Raw genomic sequence first — 27,959 nt, forward strand, 5'->3', positions numbered from 1 at the left:
TCTGTGGAAGTTGCTGTAACAGCACAGGACAGTGATACCCCTGACATTTTGAGTAACCCTAAAAGGACACGTAAATAATTTCAAAGCATTCTTACTTCTGCAGCAGAGCAGAAAGCAGGTAATCTGACAGTTCTGAGAAACAGCTGAACAGTGCTGTCACTTGGCTATTAAAGATCAAATATGGGCAGCCCCGGTGGCGCAGCGGTTTAGCGCCGCCTGCAGCCCAGGGCGTGATCTGGAGACCCTGGATCGAGTCCCATGTCGGGCTCCCCGCATGGAGCCTGCTTCTCCCTCTGCCTGTGTCTCTGCCTCTCTCTCTCTCTCTCTCTCTCTCTCTGCATCTCTATGAATAAATAAATAAAATCTTAAAAAAAAAAAAAAGATCAAATATGACCAAGCTCAAAGAAGTCGCCATTTTCTAGGTAGCTGTTTTAAACCGGGCTAAAAGTCCTCATCCACCCCACAAAGCCAGGCACGCTGCTCTGGGGAGCTTAGCTGGGTGGAACGCTTTATCCTGGCTTTGAAAAAAAAAAACAAACACCTGCTTATTAAAATAAAAAGAATGTTGATTTTATCTATTTTACTAATCACACAAACAACATTGGAGAGAGCGAGCCAGTGGAAAAATGTATTTGGTTTCAGGGCTGGTGGAATGTTTAGAGTTACTTGAGCAGCTACATACTCTGCTTTCATGCGTCCAGCTGCGAATGCTGCCCTCCACATGTGGCCCTGCAGCTGTTTCAGTGCTGTGGTCTTTCGGTCCAAAGACATCTGCCAGCACACATTATCCACCACAGCCTGGATCATCTGCGGCAGGTCATCTGCTCCATTCCCAGATGCGGCAGGGATGGGAACAGCCCCATCCAGGTGGGAATCCTCTTCAGCCTTTAAGTCACAAACAACACGATATTTGTTTACTTGTTTTTTATAAAGATCACTTAAGATCTGAAAACCCAGCCGATCAACTTTCTCCAACTATCATTAACATCTAGCCCTGTTACTTACATTTTGGGGGGCTGATATGAATGCTTCCTAAAAGAAAGTGACTTATAATTAATAAATTACTTTGCTTTTCCTATATTGTTATAGCTGAAATTTAAATGGAGAGGCAGGGATCCCTGGGTGGCGCAGCGGTTTGGCGCCTGCCTTTGGCCCAGGGCGCAATCCTGGTGACCCGGGATCGAGTCCCCCGTTGGGCTCCCGGTGCATGGAGCCTGCTTCTCCCTCTGCCTGTGTCTCTGTCTCTCTCTCATCTCTCTCTGTGTGACTATCATAAATAAGTTAAAATAAATAAATAGGCATGTTGTACATGAGAAGAGACAGCATACAATGATAAAATGATATAGTAAGACCCAGTGTGTCGATTCACTTACTAGGATCAACAAACCAGGACTTTAATTAAATCTGGTCATTTTCTCTGTCCTATAATGAACTGAGGAATAAACAAAGAAAATGTCAAATCAGTTTATGCCAAAGATGGCAGAGGAGTAGATCTTAGTTTCGTCTGGTCCCAAGAATTCAACTAGATAGCTATTAAATCATTCTGAACACCTGCAAACTCAACCAGAGTTCTAAGGAAAGAATAGCTGCAACTCTACACATAGAAAAGAGACCACTTTCGGCAAGGTAAGAGGTGTGGAGAAGTGAATCCGAGGCGATATATGGGAAGATTAACTGCAGGTGGAAAAGACTCCGGCAGCTGGCACTGAAAAGTGACAGAGCAGTCGGGGTGAGGGATGTCCCTGCCAGAAAGGTGCTCAGGTGCCAAGCGGAGCAAAATCCTAGGTGGGACAGTGTGGCTTCAGGATCCTCGGGATCACAGGGGGGCTGGGAAGGGGGGAGAGGGGGAGGGAGGGCGCCTGAGTGTGGCATCGGAGAGTTCCCAGGCATTGGACCAGGGAAGCCAGCTGCAATCAGCGAGCCCAGGAGTGGGCCCTCAACTCCAGGTCTCCATAAACATCAAACCACAGCAGGGTTGGCGCAACTGCTCCCAGAGCAAGGGCCCAGGCAAGTGGCAGAACCTTAAAACCCTTCCCTTCCTTCTCTGGGAGGAGCAGCACAGCAGCATGCCAGAGTTTGGACACCTGAAAGGGGGTTGCGCATCCCTGAGACAGAAACGCTCAGTCACAGGCGAGGTGAGCAAGGAAGGTGGACGGGGAACACGCAGACAGGGGCAACTGATTCCTTTTCCTAGAGGGTGAATTGAGGGGTGGGGGGTGCGAGCTTTCAGCTCTGGGGCTGGAGAATGGGAGGCCGCCATTTTCACTCACATCCTCTAAAGTGGGGTGGAGAGCCTTCAGGGAACCAAAGGCACTGTAGAGCAATCTGAAGCAGATTACAGAGCCTGGCCCCTGTCAAGCGCAGTTTCACATGGGGCAGACACCTGAGAATCAGTGCAACAGGCCCCTCCCCCAGAAGATCAGTAAGAACGTCTGGCCAAGACCAAGTTTACCAATCACACAGAATTGCAAAACTCCAGCACTAGGGGAAAATAGTATACAGAATTAATGTTTTTTTTCTCCATGATTCTTTAGTTTTTCAGTATTTTTTTTCTTCTTTCTTTTTTCAACCAACTTATTTTTATCAACTTTTTAAAAAAATCTTTTTTAATTTTCATCTTTACAGTTACATTTATCTTTTCACTGTATTTAATTTTATTTTTGTATATACATAAAAGTTTTTCCTTCTTTACAATTTTGGGATGCAGTTTTTTCTAACAGACCAAAATACACCGAGAATCTAGTATATGGCTCTGTTCTCTTCACCTGTCATTTCATATCGACTTTTTTTTTCCCATTTTGTTAGTCTTTTTTAATTTTCATCTTTACAGTTATATTCTAACCCTTCAATGTATTTATTTTTTTCTTCAATGTATTTAATTTATATTCCTTTATTTTTGTCTCTTAATTTTCATTTTTACAGTTTCATTTTATAGTCTATCCATTCATTGTATTTTATTTTTTTGTACATATATGTTTTTCTTTTGTTACAATTTTGGGATCTAGTTTTCTAACAAAAAGACCAAAATACACAGGATACAGTATGTTGCTCTATTCTGTTCAACTGTCTGATTATATTCTCGCTCTCTTTTTTTTATTTTTTGGTTTCAGGTCTCTTCTGATTGGTTTAATGTATATTTCCCTGGAGTCCTTTCCATTTTAGTATTTTGTTCTGTCATTCATCTATTCTTCTCTGGACAGAATGACAAGACAGAAAAACTCATCTCAAAAAAAGAGAAAAGAGGAAGTACTGATTGCCAGAGACCTAGCCAGTATGGACATAAGTAAGATGTTGAAACTAGAATTCAGAATAACTATTATAAAGATACTAGCTGAGCTTGAAAAAAAGTAAAGAAGACACTTGAGAATTCCTTTCTGGAGAAATAAAAGAACTAAAATCCAATCAAGTTGAAATAAAAAAGGCCATTAATAAGATGCAATAAAAAAATGGAGGCTCTAATTGCTAGGATAAATAAGGCAGAAGAGCAAATTAGTGATATAGAAGACAAAATGATAGAGAATAAAGAAGCTGAGTAATAGATAAATAACCACTGAATCACGAGGGGAGAATTCGAGAGAAAATTGATACCATAAAGCAAAACAGTATTAGAATAACTGGGGTCCCAGAGGAAGAGGAAAGAGAGAGAGGAGCAGAAGGTATATTGGAGCAAATTATAGCAGAGAACATTCCTAACCTGTGGAAGGAAAGAGGCATTCAAGTCCAGATAGCACAGAGAACCACCAATAAAACCAATAAAAATAGGTCAATACTCCAACATATAATAGTGCAAATAGTTACAAATCTCAGAAACAAAGAAAATCCCGAAAGTAGCCTGGGAATAAGAGATCTGTAACCTAAAAGGGTAGAAATATTAGACTGGCAGCAGACCTACCCATAGAGACCTCGAAGGCCAGAATGGACTGGCATGATATATTCAGGGTACTAAATGAAAAAAATACACATCCAAGAATACTTTATGCAGCTATGATGTCTTTCAAAACAGGAGAAGAGATAAAAAGCTTCCAGTACAAACAGAAAGAAAAGAATTTATGATCACCAAACAGCCTTACAAGAAATATTAAAAGGGATCCTTCAGGAATCCCTTGGGTGGCTCAGTAGTTTAGCACCTGCCTTCAGCCCAGGGTGTGATCCTGGAGTCCTGGGATCGAGTCCCACATCGGGTTTCCTGCCTGGAGCCTGCTTCTCCCTCTGCTTGTGTCTCTGCCTCTCTTCTGTGTGTCTCTCATGAATAAATAAATAAAATCTTTAAATAATAATAATAATAAAAGGGATCCTTCAAACAAAGAGGGAGCCCAAAAGTTACATACACCAGAAAAGCAGAGATAATATACAGAAACAGTGACTTTAATAAGTAATACAGTGTGGGATCCCTGGGTGGCGCAGCGGTTTGGCGCCTGCCTTTGGCCCAGGGCGCAATCCTGGAGACCCGGGATCGAATCCCATATCAGGCTCCCGGTGCATGGAGCCTGCTTCTCCCTCTGCCTGTGTCTCTGCCTCTCTCTCTCTCTCTCTGTGACTATCATAAGTAAATAAAAAAAAAAAAAAATAAGTAATACAGTGGCACTAAATTTGTTATCTTTCAATAGTTACTCTAAATGTAAATGCACTAAATGCCCCAATCAAAAGACATATGGTATCAGATTGATATGCTGTCTGCAAGAGACTCACATTAGACCCAAAGATGCCTCCAGATTGAAAGTGAGGGGGTAGAGAACCACTTGTCATGCTAATGGACGTCAAAAGAAAGCTGGGGTGGCTTTTAGATTTTAAACAAATTAGATTTTAAACCAAAGACTGGGGATGCCTGGGTGGGTCAGTGGTTAAAGCATCTGCCTTCGGCTCAGGGCGTGATCCTAGAGTCCTGGGATTGAGTCCCATATCGGGCTCCCTGCATGGAGCCTGCTTTTCCCTCTGCCTGTATCTCTGCCTGTATCTCTGCCTCTCTCTGTCTCTCATGAATAAATAAATAAAATCTCTTAAAAAAAAAATAAATAAATAAACCAAAGACAGTAATAAGAGATGAGGAAGGATACTACACATCATAATTAAACAGTCTATCCAACAAGGAGATCTAACAATTGGGGCAGCCCCAGTGGCCCAGCAGGTTTGGCGCTGCCTTTGGCCCGGGGTGTGATCCTGGAGACCCGGGATCGAGTCCCATGTCAGGCTCCCTGCATGGAGCCTGCTTCTCCCTCTGCCTGTGTCTCTAACTCTCTCTCTCTGTGTCCCTCATGAATAAATAAAATCCTAAAAAGAAAGGAAGGAAGGAAGGAAGGAAGGAAGGAAGGAAGGAAGGAAGGAAGGAAGGAAGGAAGGAAGGAAGGAAGGAAGGAAGAAAAAAGAGGAGAGAGCACAACCAACATCAAAGAAATACAAACAATTATAAGAACATATTATGAGCAACTATATGACAACAAATTGGGCAATCTGGAAAAAAATGGATACATTCCTAGAGACATATAAACCACCAAAACCGAAACAGGAAGAAACAGAAGATCTGAACAGACCCATAACCAGTCCGAAAATTGAAGCAGTCATCAAAAACCTCCCAACAAACAAGAATCCAGGGTCAGATGGCTTCCCAACAAAATTCTACCATTTATTTTTTTTAAGATTTTATTTATTTATTCATGATAGACATAGAGAGAGACAGAGAGAGAGAGGCAGAGACACAGAAGGAGGGAGAAGCAGGCTCCATGCCGGGAGCCCGACGTGAGACTCGATCCCGGGACTCCAGGATCGTGCCCTGGGCCAAAGGCAGGTGCTAAACGGCTGAGCCACCCAGGGATCCCAACATTTATTTTTTTATTCATGAGAGACACACAGAGAGAGAGGCAGAGACATAGAGGGAGAAGCAGGCTCCTAACAGGGAGCCCAATGCGGGACTTGATCCCCAAACCTGGGATCACACACTGAGCTGAAGGCAGACACTCAACTGCTAAGCTATGCAAGCATCCCTCTACCAAACATTTAAAGAAGAATTAATATCTGAAGTTGTTTCAAAAAACAGAAATGGAAGGAAAACTTCCAAACTCTTTCTATGAAGACAGCATTACTTTGATCCCCAAACCAGACAAAGACCCCCACCAAAAAGGAGAATTACAGACCAATATCCCTGATGAACATGGATGCAAAAATTCTCACTTAAATACCAGCCAACAGGATCCAACAGTACATTAAAAGGATTATTCACCACAACCAAGTGGGTTTATTCCTGGGCTGCAAGGATGGTTCAACATCCACAAATCAGTCAACGTGATATGCTACATTAACAAAACAAGAACTATATAATCCTTTCAATAGAGGCAGAAAAAAGCATTTAACAAAGTACAGCATTCGTTCTTGATTAAAACTCTTCAGTGTAAGGAGAGAGGGAACATACCTCAATATCATGAAAGGCATCTACAAAAAGCCCACAACAAATATCATTCTCAATGGGGAAAAACTGAGGCCTTACCCCTAAGATCAGGAATATGACAGGAATGTCCACTATCATCACTGCTGCTCAACATGGTATTAGAAGTCCTAGCCTCAGCAATCAGACAACAAAAAGAAATAAAAGACATCTGAGTCAGCAAAGAAGTCAAACTCACTTTCTGCAGATGACATGACACTCACTAAAGACTCCACCCCAAAACTGTTAGAACTCATACAGGAATTCAGTAAAGTGGCAGGATATAAAATCAATGCACAGAAATCAGTTGTGTTTCTATATACTAACAATGAGACAGGAGAAAGGGAAATTAAGAAATCAATCCCATTTACAATTGCACCCAAAACCGTAAGATACGTAGGAATAAGCCTAACCAAAGAGGCAAAGGATCTGTACTCAGAAAACTACAAAACCCCTGAAAGAAATTGAGGAAGATACAAAGGAATAGAAAAACGTTCCATGCTCATTGGTTTGGAAGGACAATTATTGTTAAAATGTCTATGCTACCTAGAGCAATCTATACATTCAATGCAATCCTTATCAAAATAGCATACATTTTTCACAGAATTGGAACAAATAATCCTAAAATTTGTATGGAACCAGAGAAGACCACTAAAAGCCAAGATTGTTAAAAAAGAAAACCAAAACTGGTGGCATCACAATTCCGGACTTCAAACTCTATTACAAAGCTGTAATCAAGACATCATGGTACTGGCACAAAAATAGACACATAGATCAATAGAACAGAACAGGGAACCCAGAAATGGACCCCCCGACTCTATGGTCAACTCATCTTTGACAAAGCAGGAAAGAATATCCAATGGAAAAAAGTCTCTCCAACAAATACGGCTGGGAAAACTGGACAGCTACATACAGAAGAATGAAACTGGACCGTTTCCTCACACCATACACAAAAAACAGACTCAAAATGGGAAGAAAGACCTAAACATGAGACAGGAATCCATCAAAATCCTAGAGGAGAACACAGAACGCAACCTCTCTGACCTCGGCTGCATCAACTTCTTGCTAGGTATGTCTCCAAAGGCAACAGAAACAAAGGCAAAAATGAACTATTAGGAACTCATCAAGCTAAAAAGCTCTTTGTACAGAAACAGTCGACAAAACCAAAAAACCAACAGAATGGGAGAAGACATTTGCAAATGACATATCAGATAGAGGGCTAATATCCAAGATCTATAAAGAACTTATCAAATTCAACACCAAAAGAACAAATAATCCAATCAAGAAATGGGCAGAAGACATGAACAGACATTTCTCCAAAAAAGACACAGAAATGGCCAACAGACACATAAAAAAAGTGCTGAATATCACTTAGCATCAGGGAAATACAAATCAAAAGTACAGTGAGTGGGGCACTTGGGTAGCTCAATGGTTGAGCGTCTGCCTTTGGCTCAGGTCATGATCCCTGGGTCCTAGGACCAAGTCCCACATCAAGCTCCCCACAAGGAGCCTGCTTCTCCCTCTGCCTATGTCTCTGCCTCTCTCTCTGTGTCTCTCATGAATAAATAAATAAAATCGTAAAAAAAAAGTACCATGAGATACCACCTCAACCAATCAGAATGGTGAAAATGAAGAAGTCAGGAAACGACAGATGTTGGTGAGGATACAGAGAAAGGGGAACCCTCATTCATGTTGTTGGGATCACAAGCTGGTGTAGTCACTGTGGAAAACAGTATGGAGGTTTCTGAAAAAATTGAAAATGAGCTACCCTACAACTCAGCAATTGCACTACTGGGTATTTACCCCAAAGATACAAATGCAGTGATCTAAAGGGGCACCTGCACCCCAGTGTTTATAGCAGCAATGTGTACAAGAGCCAAATTAAGAGCCCAGATGTCCATCGATAGATTAATGGATAAAAGATGTGGTGTGTACACACATACATACACACACACACACACACACACAGAGGAATACTACTCAGCCACCAAAAAACCAAAATCTTGCCATTTGCAACAACATGGATAGAACTAGAGGATATTATGCTAAATGAAATAAGTCAATCAGAGAAAGACAATATGGTATCACTTATATGTGGAATTGAAACAAAACAGAGGCTCATGGGGGCAAAGAGGAAACATAAAACACAACAAAATCAGAGAGGGAGACAAACCATAAAAGACTCTTAATCATAGGAAACAGACTGAGGGTTGCTGGAGGAGAGGGAGGTGAGAGGATGGGGTAACTGGGTGATGGACAATAAGGAGGGCACGTAATGAGCACTAGGTGTTATATAAGACTGATGAATCACCGACCTCTACCTATGAAGCTGATAATACATTATATGTTAATTGAATTTAAACAAAAATTTTATTTTTTTTTCAAGTTTTTATTTATTTCTTAAAAAAAAAATTTTATGCGATCAAAATGGCTCCAGGGAGAGGCAACTATAAAGACAGTAAACTGCCATGATCTTGTCGTTTAATGAAGTAGTGTGAATCCCTAAGCAGGTAAGTCGCTACCACTTCCACGTCCTGTAAATCCAGAATGCTTATTTTACAATATGTTTAGAGCACATTCTAAGTCTCTAGGCATCCTCAATTCTCAGACACATGGGAATGTAGAAGCAATGGAAGAGAAATGGCCCAACCTGTTTCCTCAAAAGACTGACATCCTGCTGGCACTCCTCTTCTTCCCAGTGTGTCTGCAGATACTCTTTAACATTTTCTTTGATGTAAGGAAATAAAATGTCCTAGATAAACAAGTTAAAAAACAAAACAAACGATTAGCTTTAGTCATTTAAGTTCAACAATCTCATTTTTGCTAACTGGAGCAAGTAAGCCACTGAAAACTACATTGGGAATATGAAATATCTGCTGTGCATATATGAGTGAAACAGAATCAAAGGGCAATAAACAAATGAACTAGGTCAAGAGTCAGAAAACTATGGCTTGAGGACCAAAATCAATCTACCTCCTGCTTTTGTAAATGAAAGTTGTTTTTTTAATTTTTTTTAAAGTAAGCCCTACACCCAATGTGGTGCTTGAACTCACAACCCTGAGATCAAGAATCACATGCTCTACCGATTGAGTCAGCCAGGCATCCCCTATAAGTGAAGTTTTACTGGAAACAGCCACACTCATGTGGTTACAGCATCAGTGGCTACTTTGGGGCCACAATGGTAGAGTTGAATATTTGTAACCAAGACCACACGGTCCATAAGTCTATTTGTTTAGCCCTTTATAGAAATAATCCAGACTCCTAAACTAGGTTGCTAGACCACAGGTCCTTGAGGGCTGGGATCAAGTACACCTCGCTCATAGCTATATCGTTGATACACACAGTATTTGGCATAAGGACATGACTCAAATATCTGCAAGAGTGGTGTCCATGCACAACAAATGCTTTAAAAAAAATTTAGCACCATGATTCTTTCTTGTTAATCAGACTACCTATAGAACACATGTAAGACAGTGACGGGCAAGACAACTCAAAAATAAATACCCTGTCAGTAATCCATACGTTGGCAAGGTGATTTCTTTTAGGTCAAAATTTTTATTTACTTACAATTGAGCATATGTACCTTTTCAGATCAAATGTGGCACACTCAATAATTATTTCAGTGTCCACTAGAGGGCATGGAAAAGAGAATCAAAAAGAAAAAAATAAATCTGAGTCCCTTTTCTCAATAAGCTTAGGAATCTAGTGGGGGGACAAGAAGATGGCAGGCAAATGAAGACTTGCAATGTGGTGCAATGGGTGAGACAAGCAGAGGAGGAGCAGAATGTTGTACAATCCTAGAGTGTGATGACTGCAACAGTCTTAGCAATAACCCATCTAAAAAAGCAGAAAATGAATACACTAGGAGTGTAGACCCCAAGTATACAACTCAGAGGTCTTATATTTTAAGGAAAACCATATAATCAAGTAGAGCTCAAGGAATCTGTGTATTTAAACTCATTCACTTATTTATTTATTCAAATATTACTGAATGCCCTTTATAACTTCCAGTTACAAAATAAATAATTCACAGGGATATAAAGTACAGCAAAGAGAATATAGTCAATAACACTAATAACTTTGTATGGTTATGGATAATTAAGCTTATTGTGATCATTTCCTAATGTATAATGTATATGTCTCAGGTTCCAATGTCCACCTGAGACTAATATAATAGCGTTTGTCAACTATATATCAACAACAAAAAAAGAAAAATGAATGAATAAATAGTAGGGCTGAAGCATTTACCTCTCTTCATAATACATTATTCAAATTTCACCTGCCCTAGTAAAAATAAAGAAGTCATTCAATTTTGCTGGTTCTCATGCGGCATCCCAGGAAGTAATGGATCATTCCCCATGTTCAATAGTATACAACAAGTAAACTGTTCGGCGTACTTGACAGAAGAGTCTTGTTTAAGCTCAATAAAAACTCATTCCTGATCTCAAAGAAGGAAAATGAAGAGCTGAGACTGACAGCTTGCTTTTTCTCTAAGACATTCCTTTTCCATACTGATATACTTCTGCTTTTCTTTAAATACTTGGTTTTCTCATCCTGCCCTACATCGTGACCCTCCTTATCCTTCCTTTCACCTACTTACTCTGCCCCACTCATGTACTGTGGTAGGACGAAAGCTGCTCCCCCTGCCCCACTCAAGCATGCCCTCTGAGAGGATGGAGAAAAACTGAAGATTTTGTGCACACACAGCCAGTCCTCTCCTCAGCACATACCACAAACTCTAACATATGTGCACAAAAAGGAAAGTAGAAAAATGTTTATTGCAGCACTGGGTGTAACAAAAATCAATGGAAGCAACTTAAATCTTCATCAGCTAGAGAACAGATAAACTCAGCTATATTCATTCATATTCTAAATCAATATATAGCAGTTAAAAATCAATGTACTGAAATTATAATAACAAACATGAATATAAACTCTAATATAAATAAACTAACAAAATGAGAGGTACTCAAGAATCTGCTATATCTAATATTTCATTTCTTTAAGATCTGAAACAAAATAATATAAAATCTAATTAGCTTTGTGGTGGGTTCATGGTCATTACATTAATCCTTTTTCTTCCTTATTTAAAACGTCTCACAATTAAAAAACAAGCCAATTTTGATCCCTCATCCTCTACCTGCTTCTTTCTCACTTGGTCATCCTCCTCCAATGTCCTATCTCCATTCCCCAACTCTCAACTGGAAACATTCCAGGGAGTGGGGGATGTTGGTTAGACTCAGGGCCTCCCAATAACTGAAAAGTCGAAATACTCAAAAGATATAAAAACACAATGGGGCATCTGGGGTGGCTCAGTGGTTGAGCATCTGCCTTTGGCTCAAGTCGTGATCCCAGGGTCCTGGGATCGAGTTCCACATTGGGCTCCCCACAGGGAGCCTGCTTCTCCCTCTGCCTGTGTCTCTCCCCCCCTCTCTAATGTCTCTCATGAAAAAATAAATACAACCTTAAAAAAAATTTTTTTAAAAGAACCTTAAAAAAAAATGCATGCAGTGCTACAGACTACCTTGTGCTTCACAAAGCCCAACTTCCCATATCCAGTTTTACTAGTCCCAAAAACAATTTATGAAGAGCCTGTGAATCCTGAGAGCCCAAGTCCTTCACCTCTGGGGGAGAAGAGAAGAGTACAGACTCTAGGCAGTATGCTAGACTGGGTCCTACCTTTTGCCTTTTATTGCTGTGTTCAACTTAACTTCTCCAAGCCTCTGTTTTCACATCTGCTAAATGGGAATGATAGTACCAAGCATGGTCATTGTAGCAATCAGAGATAGAAAGCACCTAGATCTTACCACTTACTATATTCTCCAGCACAAACAAACATTTAAACTGGGCAAGGATCACCTTTGACCCAAATTTAGTAATAAATAATAGCAGAGAAGTTCCCAGAGGATAAATCACAAGGACAATCAATTCATACGTTCAACTTTTACTGAGGACCTACTGAGTGCCAGACACCTCTGATAACTAAGTTATGAACACAGCCTCTCTCCTCAGAGGACTCACAGAAATAAAGGGTGCAAGGTTTTAAATAATTGTAAACTTTTAGGAAAAGCTTTAAAAGTTAGAGATTAAGGCAGCCTGGGTGGCTCAGTGGTTTAGCACCTGCCTTCAACCCAGGGCATGATCCTGGAGACCCGGGATTGAGTCCTGTGTCAGGCTTCCTGCATGGAGCCTGCTTCTCCCTCTGCCTGTGTCTCTGCCCCCTCTCTCTGTGTCTCGTGAAGAAATAAATAAAAATAAAAGTTAGAGATTACTTCAGAATTCCTGATCATCCAATTTGCCCCTTTCCCCTAGACCTAAAACTACCATCTGCACTGAGTAAACACACAAGCTTGGCAATGAAGGCAGAACTTAGTATAACCTGTGGAGTATCAAGACTACTTGGGACTGACATGATAGCAGACTTCGACTTTAGTGCAAAAGTGTTATTGCATCATATAAAAGTACATGGCGCAAATAACTAAATCATGAAGACTTTATCCTCTTCTTTCAACATACTTTTTGAGCAACTTTTTTTATAAGATAAATAAAATGCCTTCAAGTTGCTTATTTTTTAAAGAACCAATAATTATATGAATTGTATGTGTTTTGATAATGCATAAGAATGCTCTAATAAAAACAGACTTTGTAAACCTAATGTTTATCACCCAACCCTACCCATTGAACATTTTCAGGCTTTAAAAGTAATTCCAGGGAACCCTGGGTGGTGCAGCGGTTTGGCGCCTGCCTTTGGCCCAGGGCACGATCCTGGAGACCTGGGATCAGGTCCCACGTCGGGCTCCTGGTGCATGGAGCCTGCTTCTCCCTCTGCCTGTGTCTCTGCCTCTCTCTCTCTCTCTCTCTCTCTGTGTGTGTGACTATCATGAATAAATAAAAATTTAAAATAAAATAAAATAAAATAAAAGTAATTCCAGAAAAAACTGTGACGACAAATGTTTTAACTTCAGTCATAAGCCATCTATGGGTAATTCCAGAATATTATAGTATTAAAAAATGCTGCAATAAACCCAGGGTTCTATAAATGTGTGAAATACTTTGGTCCACCAAGCACCTAAGGCACTGATATAGTTAAGTAGTACACATAACAAAAGACCATAAAACTAAATAAGAGTATTCATCTTTCAGGAGACTATGGTCAAGGTCCACTAAATGCTGGAGGGGATACTATAGAAACAGGAATTTTATTATTCCACGTAGCTCACTGGTAACTTTCTGAAAGAGCCCCATTAAGGCTCCTGAAGGGCCACAACATTTCTGAACATCTAATTAAAGAAGGCACCTCATTAATGTTTAGAAGTCCAAATATGGATCTGCTCTACGGTCAAGTGATTGTTTCAATAAAAAGGTCATAGAATCAATAAGAATAAAATAGTTGCTGTAATGTTTACCCAAGTCTCGTTTGAGGAAAATGGATAATAAAAAGGCAATGGGTAATACTTAGAGTACTGCTATTTAAAGAAACTATTTTAAAAGCCTTCCACCGAACCACTACAGCATAACAAATGATTTCAAGTATTTGAGAACTTCAAACTTTTTTATCCAGGGGTGCCTGCCTTATTTCAAATAAAAATGAAATAAAATATTTTTAAAAGTAAAAATAAACAAATAAAACTTTTTCAGCCAGAAGATTAAACAACACAAAGGCAGTATTGATGGACTATTTTTCTATTAATCTCAGAAGTAGAAAGCAAAGGAAAATTAAGTGGCTTGATGGGTCTTAGAAACAAATCACATTCTCTAAATAAGAAATAAAACAGGTTACAAATATACTACATAAACCCATCCTAAGGAATATCTAATGCACAGAACAAAATCGAGGGGAACATGGCTATTTACAAAGTTTCTCGCTGGGTCAGGAAATTGCAAGGAAAAAACTTTTTTGCATGACTATTTTCTGCAATGACAGTATATAATCTTTGTAATTGAGGTATAACTGACATATATTAGTTTCAGGTGTACAACATAGTGATTTGTTATATGCATATAATATTGTGAAATGACCATAAGCCTAATTAAACATCCATCACCACAAATTTTTTCTTGTGATGAGAACTTTTAAGATCTACTTTCTAAGCAACCTTCAAATATACAATAACAGTATCATTAACTATAGTCACCATGCTGAACATTACAAGCCAGGGCTTAATTATTTTATAATTGTAAGTTTGTACCCGCTTGGACACTTTCAATGATGGGAATTTGCTACTTCTTGGAGTGGTCCAATGCCATCTGTCAGACACCTTCAGCAGTTGTGGTATTAAAATTGCTCCTTAAATATCCTTCCTGAAGACCATACTAGCAACTACCAGAAGTTTCGTGCTCTCATTGCTATATGGGGCCACAGAGGCTCTATCTTCAATGGGGCAAGTAGGGACGTAACCCTTCCCCTTGGAAATCAGAAGCTTTTAGGAATGAACATTAGATTTCATCATCTACATTGAAATTGAATTAATAAATGCATTGCTAGATAAGAAAAATTATCTTCTAAATCCTATTAAGGAGATCAATTTAAGAAAGATAAACTATAATTAACTGCAATGAATCACATCACACAAGGAAAGGTTATCATTACAAGGGGCTAGTAGCTGGGATATGGTTTTAAAAAGAGGCACAGGGACACCTGGGTGGCTCAGCAGGTGAGCGTCTGCCTTTGGCTCAGGACGTGATCCCGGAGTTCCGGGATCGAATTCTGCATCGGGCTCCTGCATGGAGCCTGCTTCTCCTCCCTCTGCCTGTGTCTCTGCCTCTCTCTGTGTGTCTCTCATAAATAAATAAATAAAATCTTTAAAAATAACAATTAAATAAATAAATAAATAAATAAATAAATAAATAAATAAAGGGGGGATCCCTGGGTGGCACAGTGGTTTAGCGCCTGCCTTTGGCCCAGGGCGCGATCCTGGAGACCCAGGATCGAATCCCACATCGGGCTCCCGGTGCATGGAGCCTGCTTCTCCCTCTGCCTGTGTCTCTGCCTCTCTCTTTCTCTCTCTCTCTCTCTGTGACTATCATAAATAAATAAAAATTAAAAAATAATAATAATAATAATAAAAAAGAAACACAGAGACAGATATCAGTATCTCTGGAGTTTCAGAGAAGGTAACCTGATTGCCCTAGAGTTCTAGCCCCTAAGCAGTGGAAGGAAAATGGAAGGAACTGACTTGGTTTTTTTTTTTGTACCCCAGAAAGAGAGCAGGGAGAGAAGCTTAAGCAGGCTCCACGTCCAGCAGAGAGCCCAACGCAGGGCTCAATCTCATAACCCTGAGATCGTGAATCATGACCTGAGCCAAAACCAAGAGTCAGAGGATTAACCATTGAGTCACCCAGGCACCCTAACAATTACCTTTTTGAATCCACCTGCCATCCCTATGAGGTGACCCCTCTGAACACATGAAGAAGCTGAGGTCCAAAAAAGGTTTCACTGCTGGTATAGAAGTAAAGGCAGGATTCAAATCCAGGCTATCAAAACCCATGCCTAAGCCTATCCAACTCTGTGGATGGATGACTTCAGGGAGCACTTCTCACTGGGACCACCCAATTCCCTGGATCTGGTATTCTCTACAGAAATTTCTAATAAACCTTTGGTTTCTCAAATACATTTGTATTAAGAAAATGGGAGATTTGGGTTTACGGGGCAGTTCTGTAACATTTATAATAAATAGTAGCAATAATACAAGCAGTTATAGTAAGAGTGGGAGTAACTGCCAACATTTACTGAGCCTTGTTTTGTTATTCCAGGCACCTCTATCTATAGTCAATCTTTAGTGACTTCATCTAATCTCAAGATTTTAAAAACTATCTATTGCTGATGATCCTCAAATCCATAGCTTTAGCATGGACCTTCTCCCTGAACTACCAAGCACTCTAAATTTATTCAATGAATTAATGAATGGTCTAAAAGATCTCATTTCAAATCTCATAACCCTATGAAACAACTGCTATTATTTCTTCCATTTTTATACACGCATATAAAGGTTAAATACAAACAGACTACAGTAACAATTTATCAATCGGGTCTTTTTTTTTCTTTTTTTTTGGTTTGAAGAGCCAGATCCCGGAGTTTCATCCTCCTGGCTACAGGGATCTAATGAGCTTAACTGAACCTACAAGGCCTAGCCCACGGGTTAGCCAGCCTCTTGGAGCATACCAAGTGAACTGCCCAACACTGGCCTGACCATGGCTCCTCTCCAAAGTCCCACCCAGGTCCCACTGCCATGATTACCATTAGTTTCCAAATTATGAATCTTAGTGTCTCTTTACTCAGTGAAGGGTGTCAGTCGCACACTTTTTAGACTTAAAGAACTTGTTAGAAGGTCACATAATCAATTATTGAAAAAAATAATCAAGTTAATGCAGCCCTCATGTACACACCCTGAGGACAAAGAATCCTCCTTTTCTGTATTGAAGACTTCTGTCTTTGAGAAGAAATCCACGCTTCTGAAATGGAGTCCCCTGGGAAGAGGTCCCGGGAGGCCCCAGGAAGGCCTCTGAAGACAGGGCTACTGACTATCCACACATACTTTACAACAGGAGTGATGGAGAACTGGATACAACAGGCTCACAGAAGGCTGGCTTCCTCATCCCTGACTCCCTCCCACCTCCACCAAAGCCAATTTTGAAAATTAAAAATTGAGTTAATAAATATGAAAATCCAAAGTATCACACAGAAATAAGCTTTTACTATAAAAAGAATGTCTTTCTTTCTTTAGTTAAGGGGTAACATGGGGGTAAGCTGTAAGAATGGAAAATTTTAAGAATCATCATACAAGGGAGGACTTCTCAGAGCTAAATACAGGTTGTCCTTAAAAAGTTTATCTGGGGGCAGCCCAGGTGGCTCAGTGGTTTAGCGCCGCCTTCAGCCCAGGACCTGATCCTGGAGACCTGGGATCGAGTCCCACATCAGGCTCCCTGCACGGAGCCTGCTTCTCCTTCTACCTGGGTCTCTGCCTCTCTTTCTCTCTGTCTCTCATAAATAAATAAAATCTTAAAAAAAAAAAAAGCTTATCTGAGCAAGAGAGAGGCCTACCTACATATTTAAAAAGTGTTGTATATTATAATTGGTGCCTGGGGAGTAGATCAGACTACATTTCTTTGAATAATCTCAATTATTGTATGCATTGGAAAAAGTCAGAAGGAACGTTCACCAAATTCTTAATGGTCACTCTAGGTGGCAGGAGCAAAAGAAGACATTCACTCTCTAAGCTATATTCTTCTGTAATGTTTGCAATTTATAATTCCTCTATCCTCACAGTAACAGATATAAGTTTACGTAGGTTAATAATTTAGCTTTTCAACTTAATTTTAGTTGTTAATAAAATTTCTATCTGTCAGGGTGCCTGGGTGGCTCAGTGGTTGAGTGTCTGCCTTTGGCTCAAGTTGTGACCCCAGGGTCCTGGGATGGAGTGCTTCTCCCTCTGCCTCTGTCTCTCTTCCTGTGTCTCTCATGAATAAATAAATAAAATCTTTAAAATATAAAAAATAAAACTTCCATTTTTCATGATTTTTTTTAAGGTAAGCTCTACCCTCAACGGGGTTTGAACTTAAAATCCTGAGATCAAGAGTTGCATGCTCTTCTGGCTGAGCCATCCAGGCACCCCTCTTTCATAGTCTTTAATGTCCATTTTTAGCTCATTTCTTCTTTGGACTTCTAGGTTTTAGAAATGTTGGATTATGGGATCCCTGGGTGGCGCAGCGGTTTGGCGCCTGCCTTTGGCCCAGGGCGCAATCCTGGAGACCCGGGATCGAATCCCACGTCGGGCTTCCGGTGCATGGAGCCTGCTTCTCTCTCTGCCTGTGTCTCTGCCCCTCTCTTTCTCTCTCTCTGTGTGTGACTATCATGAATAAATAAATAAAATCTTTAAAAAAAATTAAAAAAAAAAGAAATGTTGGATTAATAGAAATTCTAATGTCACCCTGGAAACACTGCAGTTAAGTTGCATGTGTTCAAATAAGTAGCATCTTAAGGAATTCTGAAATAGCAAGGATAGCAGAGGCTAGGAGAAACTTAATCTCAGCCATGCCCATTCTGGAATGCATCATACCACCATCACAAAGCATCGACTGAATGCCTTATGTGATTTTGAATTTCTAGGTTTTAGATTGTACAGGGTCCCAATCAATTCATATGTACAATGTTTAGCTATATAACTGTAGGCCATTACCCTAATAACCTACCAGGCTTTCTATCTTATAAGGAAATTAAACAGATGCTATTAAAATTTTAAAAAGGGGTGCCTGGGTGGTGCAGTTGGTTAAGTCTGCCTCCGGTCCAGGCCATGATGATCCCAGAATCCTAGAAATGAGCCCGCATCTGGCCCTCTGTTCAGCGAGGGTTTGCTTCTCTCCTCTGCCCCCAGCCTCCACTCATGCACGCTCTCTCTCTCTAATATATAAATAAAGTATTTAAGGACACAAATACAACACAAAACAAAGGCAGCACATGCTGCAGCGGCAAATGCATGGCCCCATAAAAATGTGAGGACTCTAAAATTCCTGCCTAAACAAAGTTCTTTAAGAGCAGAAGTCAAGTCTTACCTATGTATTCCCATGACCTAGCACAATAAATATTTAAGTTAATGAGTACATGGAACCAACCTGCACTTGGAGAGGAAAAAAGTATTACATTCCAAGCTGGAGGAACAGTAGTGGCATAAAAGAACATGACCTGAATAGGCATGTTTAGCTATAAGTGTAACAGAGCACACCCGGGTGGCTCAGTGGTTGAGCGTCTGCCTTCGGCTCAAGGCATGATCTTGGGGTCCTGGTATCAAGTCCTACATTGGGCTCCCCATAGGGAGCCTGCTTCTCCATCTCCCTGTGTCTCCACCTCTCTCTCTCAGTGTCTCTCATGAATAAATAACATCTTAAAAAAAAAAAAAAACGTGTAACAGAATAGTGGGATAGGAAATTGGAAAACCCTGTTCAAAAAAAAAAAAAAAACCTGTTCACTGAAGTTCAGGAATTGAAACTTTATCTCTTAGCCAACAGGAAACCACAAAGGAATTCCATGATGCAAAGACAACTCATTTATATACCTGTCTTCCTTACCAGGTTCCATGAGGATGATGGCTGGGTCTTAAGGATTTTGGATCCCTAGCAGAGCCTGGCACATGATAGGTATTCAAATAAATGTGACAGAGGGAAGGAAAGATTATGCAAGTGCTGTGACACAAAATGATCTGGAATAAGAGACCAGAAATTCAGATCAGTAGTGCTTTCCATCCACTTTTTTTTTTTTTTAAGATTTTATTTATTTATTCAAGAGAGACATGGAGAGGCAGAGAGAGAGACATAGGCAGAGGGAGAAGCAGACTCCATGCAAGGAGCCCAATGCGGGACTCAATCCCAGGACTCCAGAATCACACCCTGAGCCAAAGGCAGATGCTCAACCACTGAGCCACCCAGGCATCCCTCCATCCGTTTCTTGATATACTCAGACCCAGTACAGTGATTCTCCAAAGGCTCTTCCCTTTGCTTCTGGTTGAACCAACAAAAATCCTCTCACATACCATTATGGGTATATCTCCCTTTGGGAAACAGTACTAAGCAATAGGGAAAGTTTGGAGGAATGTTAAACAAACCACCAACAGCTACTTTTCAAGAAAGTCCTGCCATTCCAATGCTTCCACAAATTATTTGAGATTAGACATGTTTTGGGTCCCGTTCTTACCATATTTTTGACTTGGGTCATAAGCAAAGGTGGAGGTAAAAAAAATGGTAAAAAAATGTGAAGCAGGTGGGTTTCAGTAAAGTCACTTTTCCTTAGTGACTCTTCACAAGCGCTTTCTGTATTAATCTGGCACTTCTTGCGTTACTCTGTTTCTTTTATTTTTTTAAGATTTTATTTATTTATTCATGAGAAACACAGATAGGGAGGCAGAGACATTGGCAAAGGGAGAAGCAGGCTCGGATGTGGGACTCGATCCCAGGACCCCGGGATCACAACCTCAACCAAAGGCAGACACTCAACCACTGAGCCGCCCAGGTGCACCTATAATCACTGTTTCTATGGAACTTTATAATTTTCAAAGTCTTTTGCATTCCACTTCATTCAGTCTTCATCGCCACCTTATAAGCACAACAGATCCTATTACCTCATCCTTGCAGGTGAAAAAGCCTTAAGTTCATAGAGTGAATGAAGACAGGGAATATGACTCAATTGGAGTTACTGGTGTCAATAATAAACAGCACAGACAGAAAGAGTTTCTAATTTGCTGTGCCTTGACGGTTGTCTTTTAGTAGCTTCCTATTGAGGGCAGAATGGGCATCATATACTTCTCATGCTGAAAACATGAGAAGCAATAATACTTCAATGGATGTTAAATAATTCAAATGGATGTTAAACTGAAGTTGGGATATACTATCAGACGACACGAGCTCTCTTCCTGGAAAGACCATAAACTTAACATAGCAGTTTTCATGAGAAAGAAATGTCAACTTCAACATTTCCCAATTATTATCCCCTAAAATATACTGCTGAAATATAAAAGAACATAAAAGAGTAAATTACAACCATTGTTAAATAATCAAGAATACATTATCCATTTCTAAAAGTGTTTTAACATAAAATATATCTCAAAAAAATTTATTAAACACCAGGAAAAGTATACAAGCAGGATTACGTTTTTAAAGGGAATCAAGAGGGCACCTGGCAGGCTCAGTCTGTGGAGTGTGCGAATCTTGATCTTGGGGTTGAGTTCAAGTCCCACAATGCAGGCACCTGGGTGGCTCAGTGGGGTAAGCATCTGTCTTTGCTCAGGTCATGATCCTGGAGTCCCAGAATCAAGCCCCGCAACAGATTGCCTGCTCAATGCAGAGCCAGCTTCTCCCTCTCCCTCTGTCCCTCTGCTCCCCACTCATGTTCTCTCTCTCACATAAATAAATAAATAATATCTTCAGGACTTATATTGGGTGTAGAGTCTGCTTAAAAATAATATCTTAGGGCAGCCCCGGTGGCGCAGAGGTTTAGCGCCACCTGCAGCCTGGGGTGTGATCCTGGAGACCCAGGATCGAGTCCCACATCAGGCTTTCTGCATGGAGCCTGCTTCCTCCTCCGCCTGTGTCTCTGCCTCTCTCTTCGCTCTCTCTGAATGAATGAATAAATAAAATCTTAAAAAAAAAAAAAAAAAAAAAGAAAGAAAGAAAGAAAGAAAACAATTCTTTAGGAAAAAATAATAATATCTTAAAAAATAGGCACTTGGGCCTAGGTGGCTCAGTCAAATGTCTAACTCTTGGTTTCAGCTCAGGTCATGATCTCATGGGTCCCGGGATAATAAAAAAAATTATTTTAAACAAATAATCTTTAAAAATAAATGCAATTAAAATCTTTTTATCATTTTGACTTTCAATTAAATCGGTATCTGCTATTTCAAATAAATATTATTTATAGGATCAAGGATTTGTCTAATTCATATTTCCTAACATATAAAGTTTAGTTTGAGGGATGCCTGGGTGGCTCAGCAGTTGAGCGTCTGTCTTTGGCTCAGGGCATGATCCTGGAGTCCTGGGATCGAGTCCCACTTTGGGCTCCCTGCAAGGAGTCCGCCGCTTCTCCCTCTGCCTGTGTCTCTCATGAATAAATAAATAAAATCTTTAAAAAAAAAAAATAAATAAATAAATAAATAAATAAATAAAATCTTTAAAAAAAAATAGTTTAGTCTGAGATCTTTTCTTCCCCTTAGTCTAATTCAAAACCTTGCCAAATATCTCATTCTCTAAGGTAAAACTCCAGCCCCTAAACTGTCTTTACCAACCTCCATACCAGCACAATCCTTAAACACCAACAACAATCTTAAAAAGGTCACATCTTAAATATTATAGATTTCATCCAACACCATTACTGATAAATTTCAAAACAAAAGTGGAGCCATTACAAATTTTCATTCCTATGTAGCCTAGAACCTATAAAGGCATCTATTAGAAATGTTTGTGCTATTCAAGTATGGTAAAGGGGAAAATTCTCCCACTCTCAGATATCCATATCCTAAACCTCAAAACCTATGAATGTTACATTATATGGCAAAGGCACTATAGACATGATTAAATTAAGAATCAATGGGCAGTCTGGGTGGCTCAGCGGTTTAGCGTCACCTTCAGCCCAGGGCCTGATCCTGGGGACCCAGGATCGAGTCCCGCATTGGGCTTCCTGTGTGGAGCCTGCTTCTCCCTCTGCCTGTGTCTCTGACTCTCTCTCTCTGTCTGTGTCCCATGAATAAATAAAATCTTAAAAAAAAAAAAAAAAAAAAAAAGAATCAAGACGGGAAGATTATCCTTGGATTATGCGGTTGGCCCTAATACAATCACAAGGATCCTTAAAGGCAAAAGGAAGTAGGAAAGTCAAAGTCAGAGAGTGAGAGACTGGCCTGAAGATGGTATGAGGTTGGCTCTGAAGACAGAGGAAAAGCCCATGAACCAGGAAATGTGGGTAGCTTCTATAAACTAGGAAAGGCAGAAAAGTTTTTCTAGAATTTTCAGAAGGGACATAACCCAGCCAAAACCTTGCTTTGAATTCCATGAGATCCATTTCAGAGTTGACCCTCCAGAAGTGTAACATGATAAATCTGTACTGTCTTAAACCACTAAGTTTGTGGTAATCTTGTTACAGCAACCATGAGAAACTAACACAACAGGTTTAGCAAAGCACTATTTACCTGCCCATTTACTAGGATACTATCCCAAAGGCTTATTACATAGGTCCCTACTGTACATACATATTCAATTAAATAAACATTTAAGTGTACTATCTAGTCAGTCCTGTAAGTACACATAACTCCTTGCTAACATTCTATTTGTCCTTTAAGAACGGTGCTTTTGCTTTACACATCAGTTCTGAAAGACAATTTGCAAAAACTGGGAAGTAGCCACTTGCATAGTGCTTTGGTGTCTACTAGGCTTATTGCATTACTTTGCTCTCTTGTATACATCCTTACTGATCCATAACCAATTTGCTTAACTCTTTGAGAGATTGTGGTTCTGTTAATGATGACAGACCTTCTCTAATTCATCTATACTCTCTTGCTTGATCTAGTTTATTGTATCAAGCCATTAGAAGAGAGCAGTGCTAACAGGCCTACGCATAGGTATAACTTAGAAATCTGTATGAAGCCTAAATACTTAAAGTGTGATACACAGAGATCAGTAGCAACATCACCTGGGCTCTGTGAGAAATTTTTTTTTAATTTTTATTTATTTATGATAGTCACACAGAGAGAGAGAGAGAGAGGCAGAGACATAGGCAGAGGGAGAAGCAGGCTCCGTGCACCGGGAGCCTGACGTGGGATTCGATCCCAGGTCTCCAGGATCGTGCCCTGGGCCAAAGGCAGGCGCTAAACCCCTGCGCCACCCAGGGATCCCTCTGTGAGAAATTCAACATCAAGTCGAATACCAGATCTTCTGAATCAGAAACTACATTTTAGCAAGATCCCTAAATGATCTGTATACACACTGATGTCTGAGAAGCACAGATATCAAGAGCCTTTGGCTAGGGTACTCACCATGCCTCACTTAATATTTTTAGGGGCAAAAATCCCAATCAGATTCATATTTTCAGTTAATGGGATCTTCTTAATTATTAACAGGATTTTATTCTCAAGCACAAAGTTTTCCAAAGACATAAATGGAAAACATGTCCCCTGCCCACTGTTCCCTAATAAGGTTTGTTAGGATGGTAGATGAAATATAGATGTAAACAGATTCATTTATTTTACAAAAAATTTTTAAGGGCTAAACACTCATTAAATGTCCACATTAGCCTTATGTGGTAGATATCCTCACAATACATATAGCTGAGGAAATATGTACCTTGACTCAGAGTTATTAACTAACTTGCCATAAAACAGAGAGGAGCCAGAATGCTAATCCAGACCTGTTCAGTGCTCAAGCCCATCCGCATAAATACTACTCGATACTATCAATCTTCATTATTTGTGAATTCCATACTTGCAAATTTTCCTAATACTAATCAAAACATATTTGTAACCTCATAATCAATACTTGCAGCAAGGTGGCAAAAATCTGTAAACACTTGATCATACACATTCCCAGCACAAAGTGACAATCTGCTTTCTTATTTCACCTCTCATAGTTTAAACAAGCATCCTTTTCAGAGTCTATTTAGTGCTGTATTTTTTTTTATTTTTTTGCATTTTGTGCTTTCTGTTGATGATTTTGCAGTTCAAAATGGCCCCCAAGCAAAATGCTGAAGTGTGACCTAGTGTTCCTAAGCACAAGAAATTGTGTGCCTTAGGGAGAAAATACATGTGTTTAGATAGGCTTCATTAAAGCAGGAGTTACAGGCTGTGAGTTCAGTGTTAATCAATCAACCATATACATTAAATAAGAGGAACAGAAACACACATAAGACAAGGTTACATATTGATTAGCTGACAGAAATGTTGTGATTAGAGGCCCACAGGAACCTAGCCCTGTATTTCCTTTAGGGGCAATGATTCATTATTTGCCAATACAGGGTTCTCAGTGACTTTGTAGAAATCGTTATCTTTTTTTTTTTTTTTTTTGCAGAAAATAACTACCTCAACTGTTATTACATACACATGTTAGATGTACATGTCAACACATAATAGGAAAGCCACCAAATTAAAGATTATTTTCAGAAATAAGAGGATAATTTTCTCCAAACCCACAAACAATAGTTCCTGACAGAATGACTACAGAAACTGGTGATGGTGTTATTTCATAGGCTAACAGACTAAAAACACTGGAACAATACAATATACAAAGTCAGAAAATAAATACTACAACACCACAGACAAAAATCAAGTGGTGGCTCCATGGTGCATGCAAGATAATTCAATGCAGTAAGGGAAGAGAGCATAATAACATCTGTTCACATTTATTATTTTAACTCATCTTCAAATTCTAATTCTATTTTATAACTTAATAGTATGTATACATAACACACAAATTTTTTAAAAGATTTACTTATTCAGGAGAGAGAGAAGGGAGGGAAAGAAAGAGAATTCCAAGCAGACTCTCTGCTGAGCTCAAAGCCTGATGCAAGGCTTTATTTCCCACGACCCTGAGAGATCATGACCTGAACGGAAATCAAGAGTCGGACGCTCAACTGACTGAGCCACCGAGGAGCCCCCGCAATTTATAAATTCTGTTGGCAGTGCCTGCTCCAATTCTGTTGATGGTGTACATGCCCAAAAAATGTTAGGAGATCAGCACTATAAACGATCAAAATCAGTACCCGAAAAGAAAACCAACTCCAGAAGCACGTGTCCTACAGTGAGGGGCAGGACAGGAGGCTGAGAATTCAGATGCACAGGAAAACACTGAAGGGAAGCTGGGCTCTAGTGCTGCTCTGCCCCCAACAAGTTGTGATGATCCTCACATAGGACCTCCCTCCAGGCATCAGTTTATGAGAAGTTAATGAGCTGGTTCCAACATTCACTGCATGATCCTAGCTAGGAGCCTCCCTCATCCTAGAATTTGATAATTCTACAACTCGGAAAAAGATAGAACAGCTGGTAAATAAAACCAGTTTTTGTTGTCTGATGTGAGAGGCATGTTGTGATAGAGCAGCAGGCTGCCCAGAGAACACCACTTCCTAGACTGGCAGGAGTCTAGGGAATCCCGTGAGATAGCATGACTTACTGAAAAATGGAAATCAATCTCCACTGATTCCTCAAAAGGAATGACTTCCTAAGGGTCTTTCTTTCAAGGGCAATTTTTGACAGTACACAATTTTCACAGTATACATGCACTATAGAACCAAATCTCCAAAGACTCAACTATCCTTACTGTGGTTCGGTTCCAGTTCACTCCTAAACCTCTCACCAAGAGGCAGTATAAACTGAACTTTGTTACAATATCCTTTTAAGGTACTTCTGGTTAACTAAAGTGCTCTCATATCAACTGTGTCATTTCACATACACAAAAGCCAAAGACACAGCAATCATTGTGGTTTCATTTTGGAGGTCAAGAGCAATAATCTGAAGAGTAAGAGTTTTTGAGTCAGGACAGTTTGGGTTCAAATCCTCCCAATTTTCAATTTTTAAGAACCTTAGTTTTCTGTCAGTAAAATGTGGACAATGACGTGGACAATGCACACACCTCACAGTGTTCTCAGGATGAGTTAAGTACACAAGTTGCATATATATATATATATATATATATATATATATATATATATCAATGTTTGTTTCCACAGAAAGTAGGGCTGTATGTCCTACATACTTAATGTGACTCACAAAGTCCAAAATAGAACAAACAGGCACCTGGGAGGCTCAATCCACTAAGTGTCTGCCCCTGGCTTAGGTCATAATCTCAGGGTACTGGGATCAAGCCCCAAGTCAGGATCCCTGCTCAGCAGGGAGTGTGCTTCTCCCTCTCCATCTGCCTCCCGCCCCCGCCCCTCACTCTTGCTCGCTCTCAAATAAATAAAATAAATCTTCAAAGTAGAACAAACATCTTCCAATTCCCACCTCCATGCTCAGAGGTTCAAGGATATAATTTAGTATCTCTTTAATAGGTGTTCAAAAGATTGGTCCTTGACATACTCTGCTGAAAATTTATTCAAGTAAATTTGTTAAATGTCACTCTCTTAAAGACGCATTAAGCATTTATGTGTGTATGTGTATAAAAGCTCTGAGAAGTTGTGCAATAAAGAAACCAGTTGAACTTATATAGCCTAACATTTCCCAAAATGCATTTAATAACGAATCCTTTTTGCAGAATTACTATAAATATCCACAGACTTCACTTCTTCTGAATATACTTTTGGAAACATCAGATTTGATAAACTAATGTGTAACAAATTAATAGTAAGTTATTAAATTATAACAGATAATGTGAATAAAATAATAATAATAAAACTAAAATAACAACAAGACCAAGTACAAGAAACTATCCTTCATTTCAGAACATTGGGTGTTACATTCAACTGATGAATCACTAAACTCTACGCTGATACGAATATACTAAGTTGAATTTAAATCTGAAAAATTAATAAAATTTAAGAAATAAACAAAACACCCTAGATCATTTTTTGCAGCCTTCCTTGACCTTACCTATAAGTCAATGTCAAACTAAAAAAAAAAAAATCTACTTAGGTCATGAAGGCATTTTAATTCTCAGAAAGATAGTAGAATAAGTCTATCACAAAGATTTCAAGAAGTGGCTCATAATATCATCTGGTAAAAGACAGGATTGGTTGGGCAGGGCGGGTTTGGAGAGGTGGGAGAGGCAACTATGTTTTGTTACAAAATTGATTTGCATAAGATATCCTAGATATCCTCTGCCTGCAGAGGCCTCTGGTGTGATTAAAAACTGAGGAAAAAAAGTCAAACTAGATTTCCTAAGAATTTGTGCTAAGATGGTATTGTAATTCTCTAAAAAACTTGTAAGTGAAAAAAATAAAAAAAAAAAAACTTGTAAGTGGTTGTTATATTGGAGTCCTAAAAGTGTACAGATTTTAATCCACAGAAGAAAATCCTTATCACAGGTAATTTTAAAAATAAAACTTTTAAAAATTTAAGACTCAGACTGCTCAATTTGTTGGAAGACG

At 39.6% G+C, this 27,959-nt stretch overlaps 1 protein-coding gene across 2 annotated transcripts in view; it reads right to left on the bottom strand.

Annotated features, from left to right (window-relative positions):
- ENOPH1 (enolase-phosphatase 1) overlaps positions 1 to 27,959 on the bottom strand; it is a 42,061-nt gene that overhangs the window by 12,483 nt on the left and 1,619 nt on the right. For both annotated transcript variants that reach the window (XM_038582291.1, XM_038582292.1), the window contains exons 2-3: positions 9,066 to 9,167; positions 683 to 885 (exon numbers count right to left, since the gene is read on the bottom strand). In XM_038582291.1, coding sequence (XP_038438219.1) covers positions 683 to 885; positions 9,066 to 9,167 — 305 coding nt within the window. The remainder of the gene's footprint in view (positions 1 to 682; positions 886 to 9,065; positions 9,168 to 27,959) is intronic.

This window comes from Canis lupus, chromosome 32, assembly GCF_011100685.1.
Source record: "Canis lupus familiaris isolate Mischka breed German Shepherd chromosome 32, alternate assembly UU_Cfam_GSD_1.0, whole genome shotgun sequence".
NCBI lineage: Eukaryota > Metazoa > Chordata > Mammalia > Carnivora > Canidae > Canis > Canis lupus.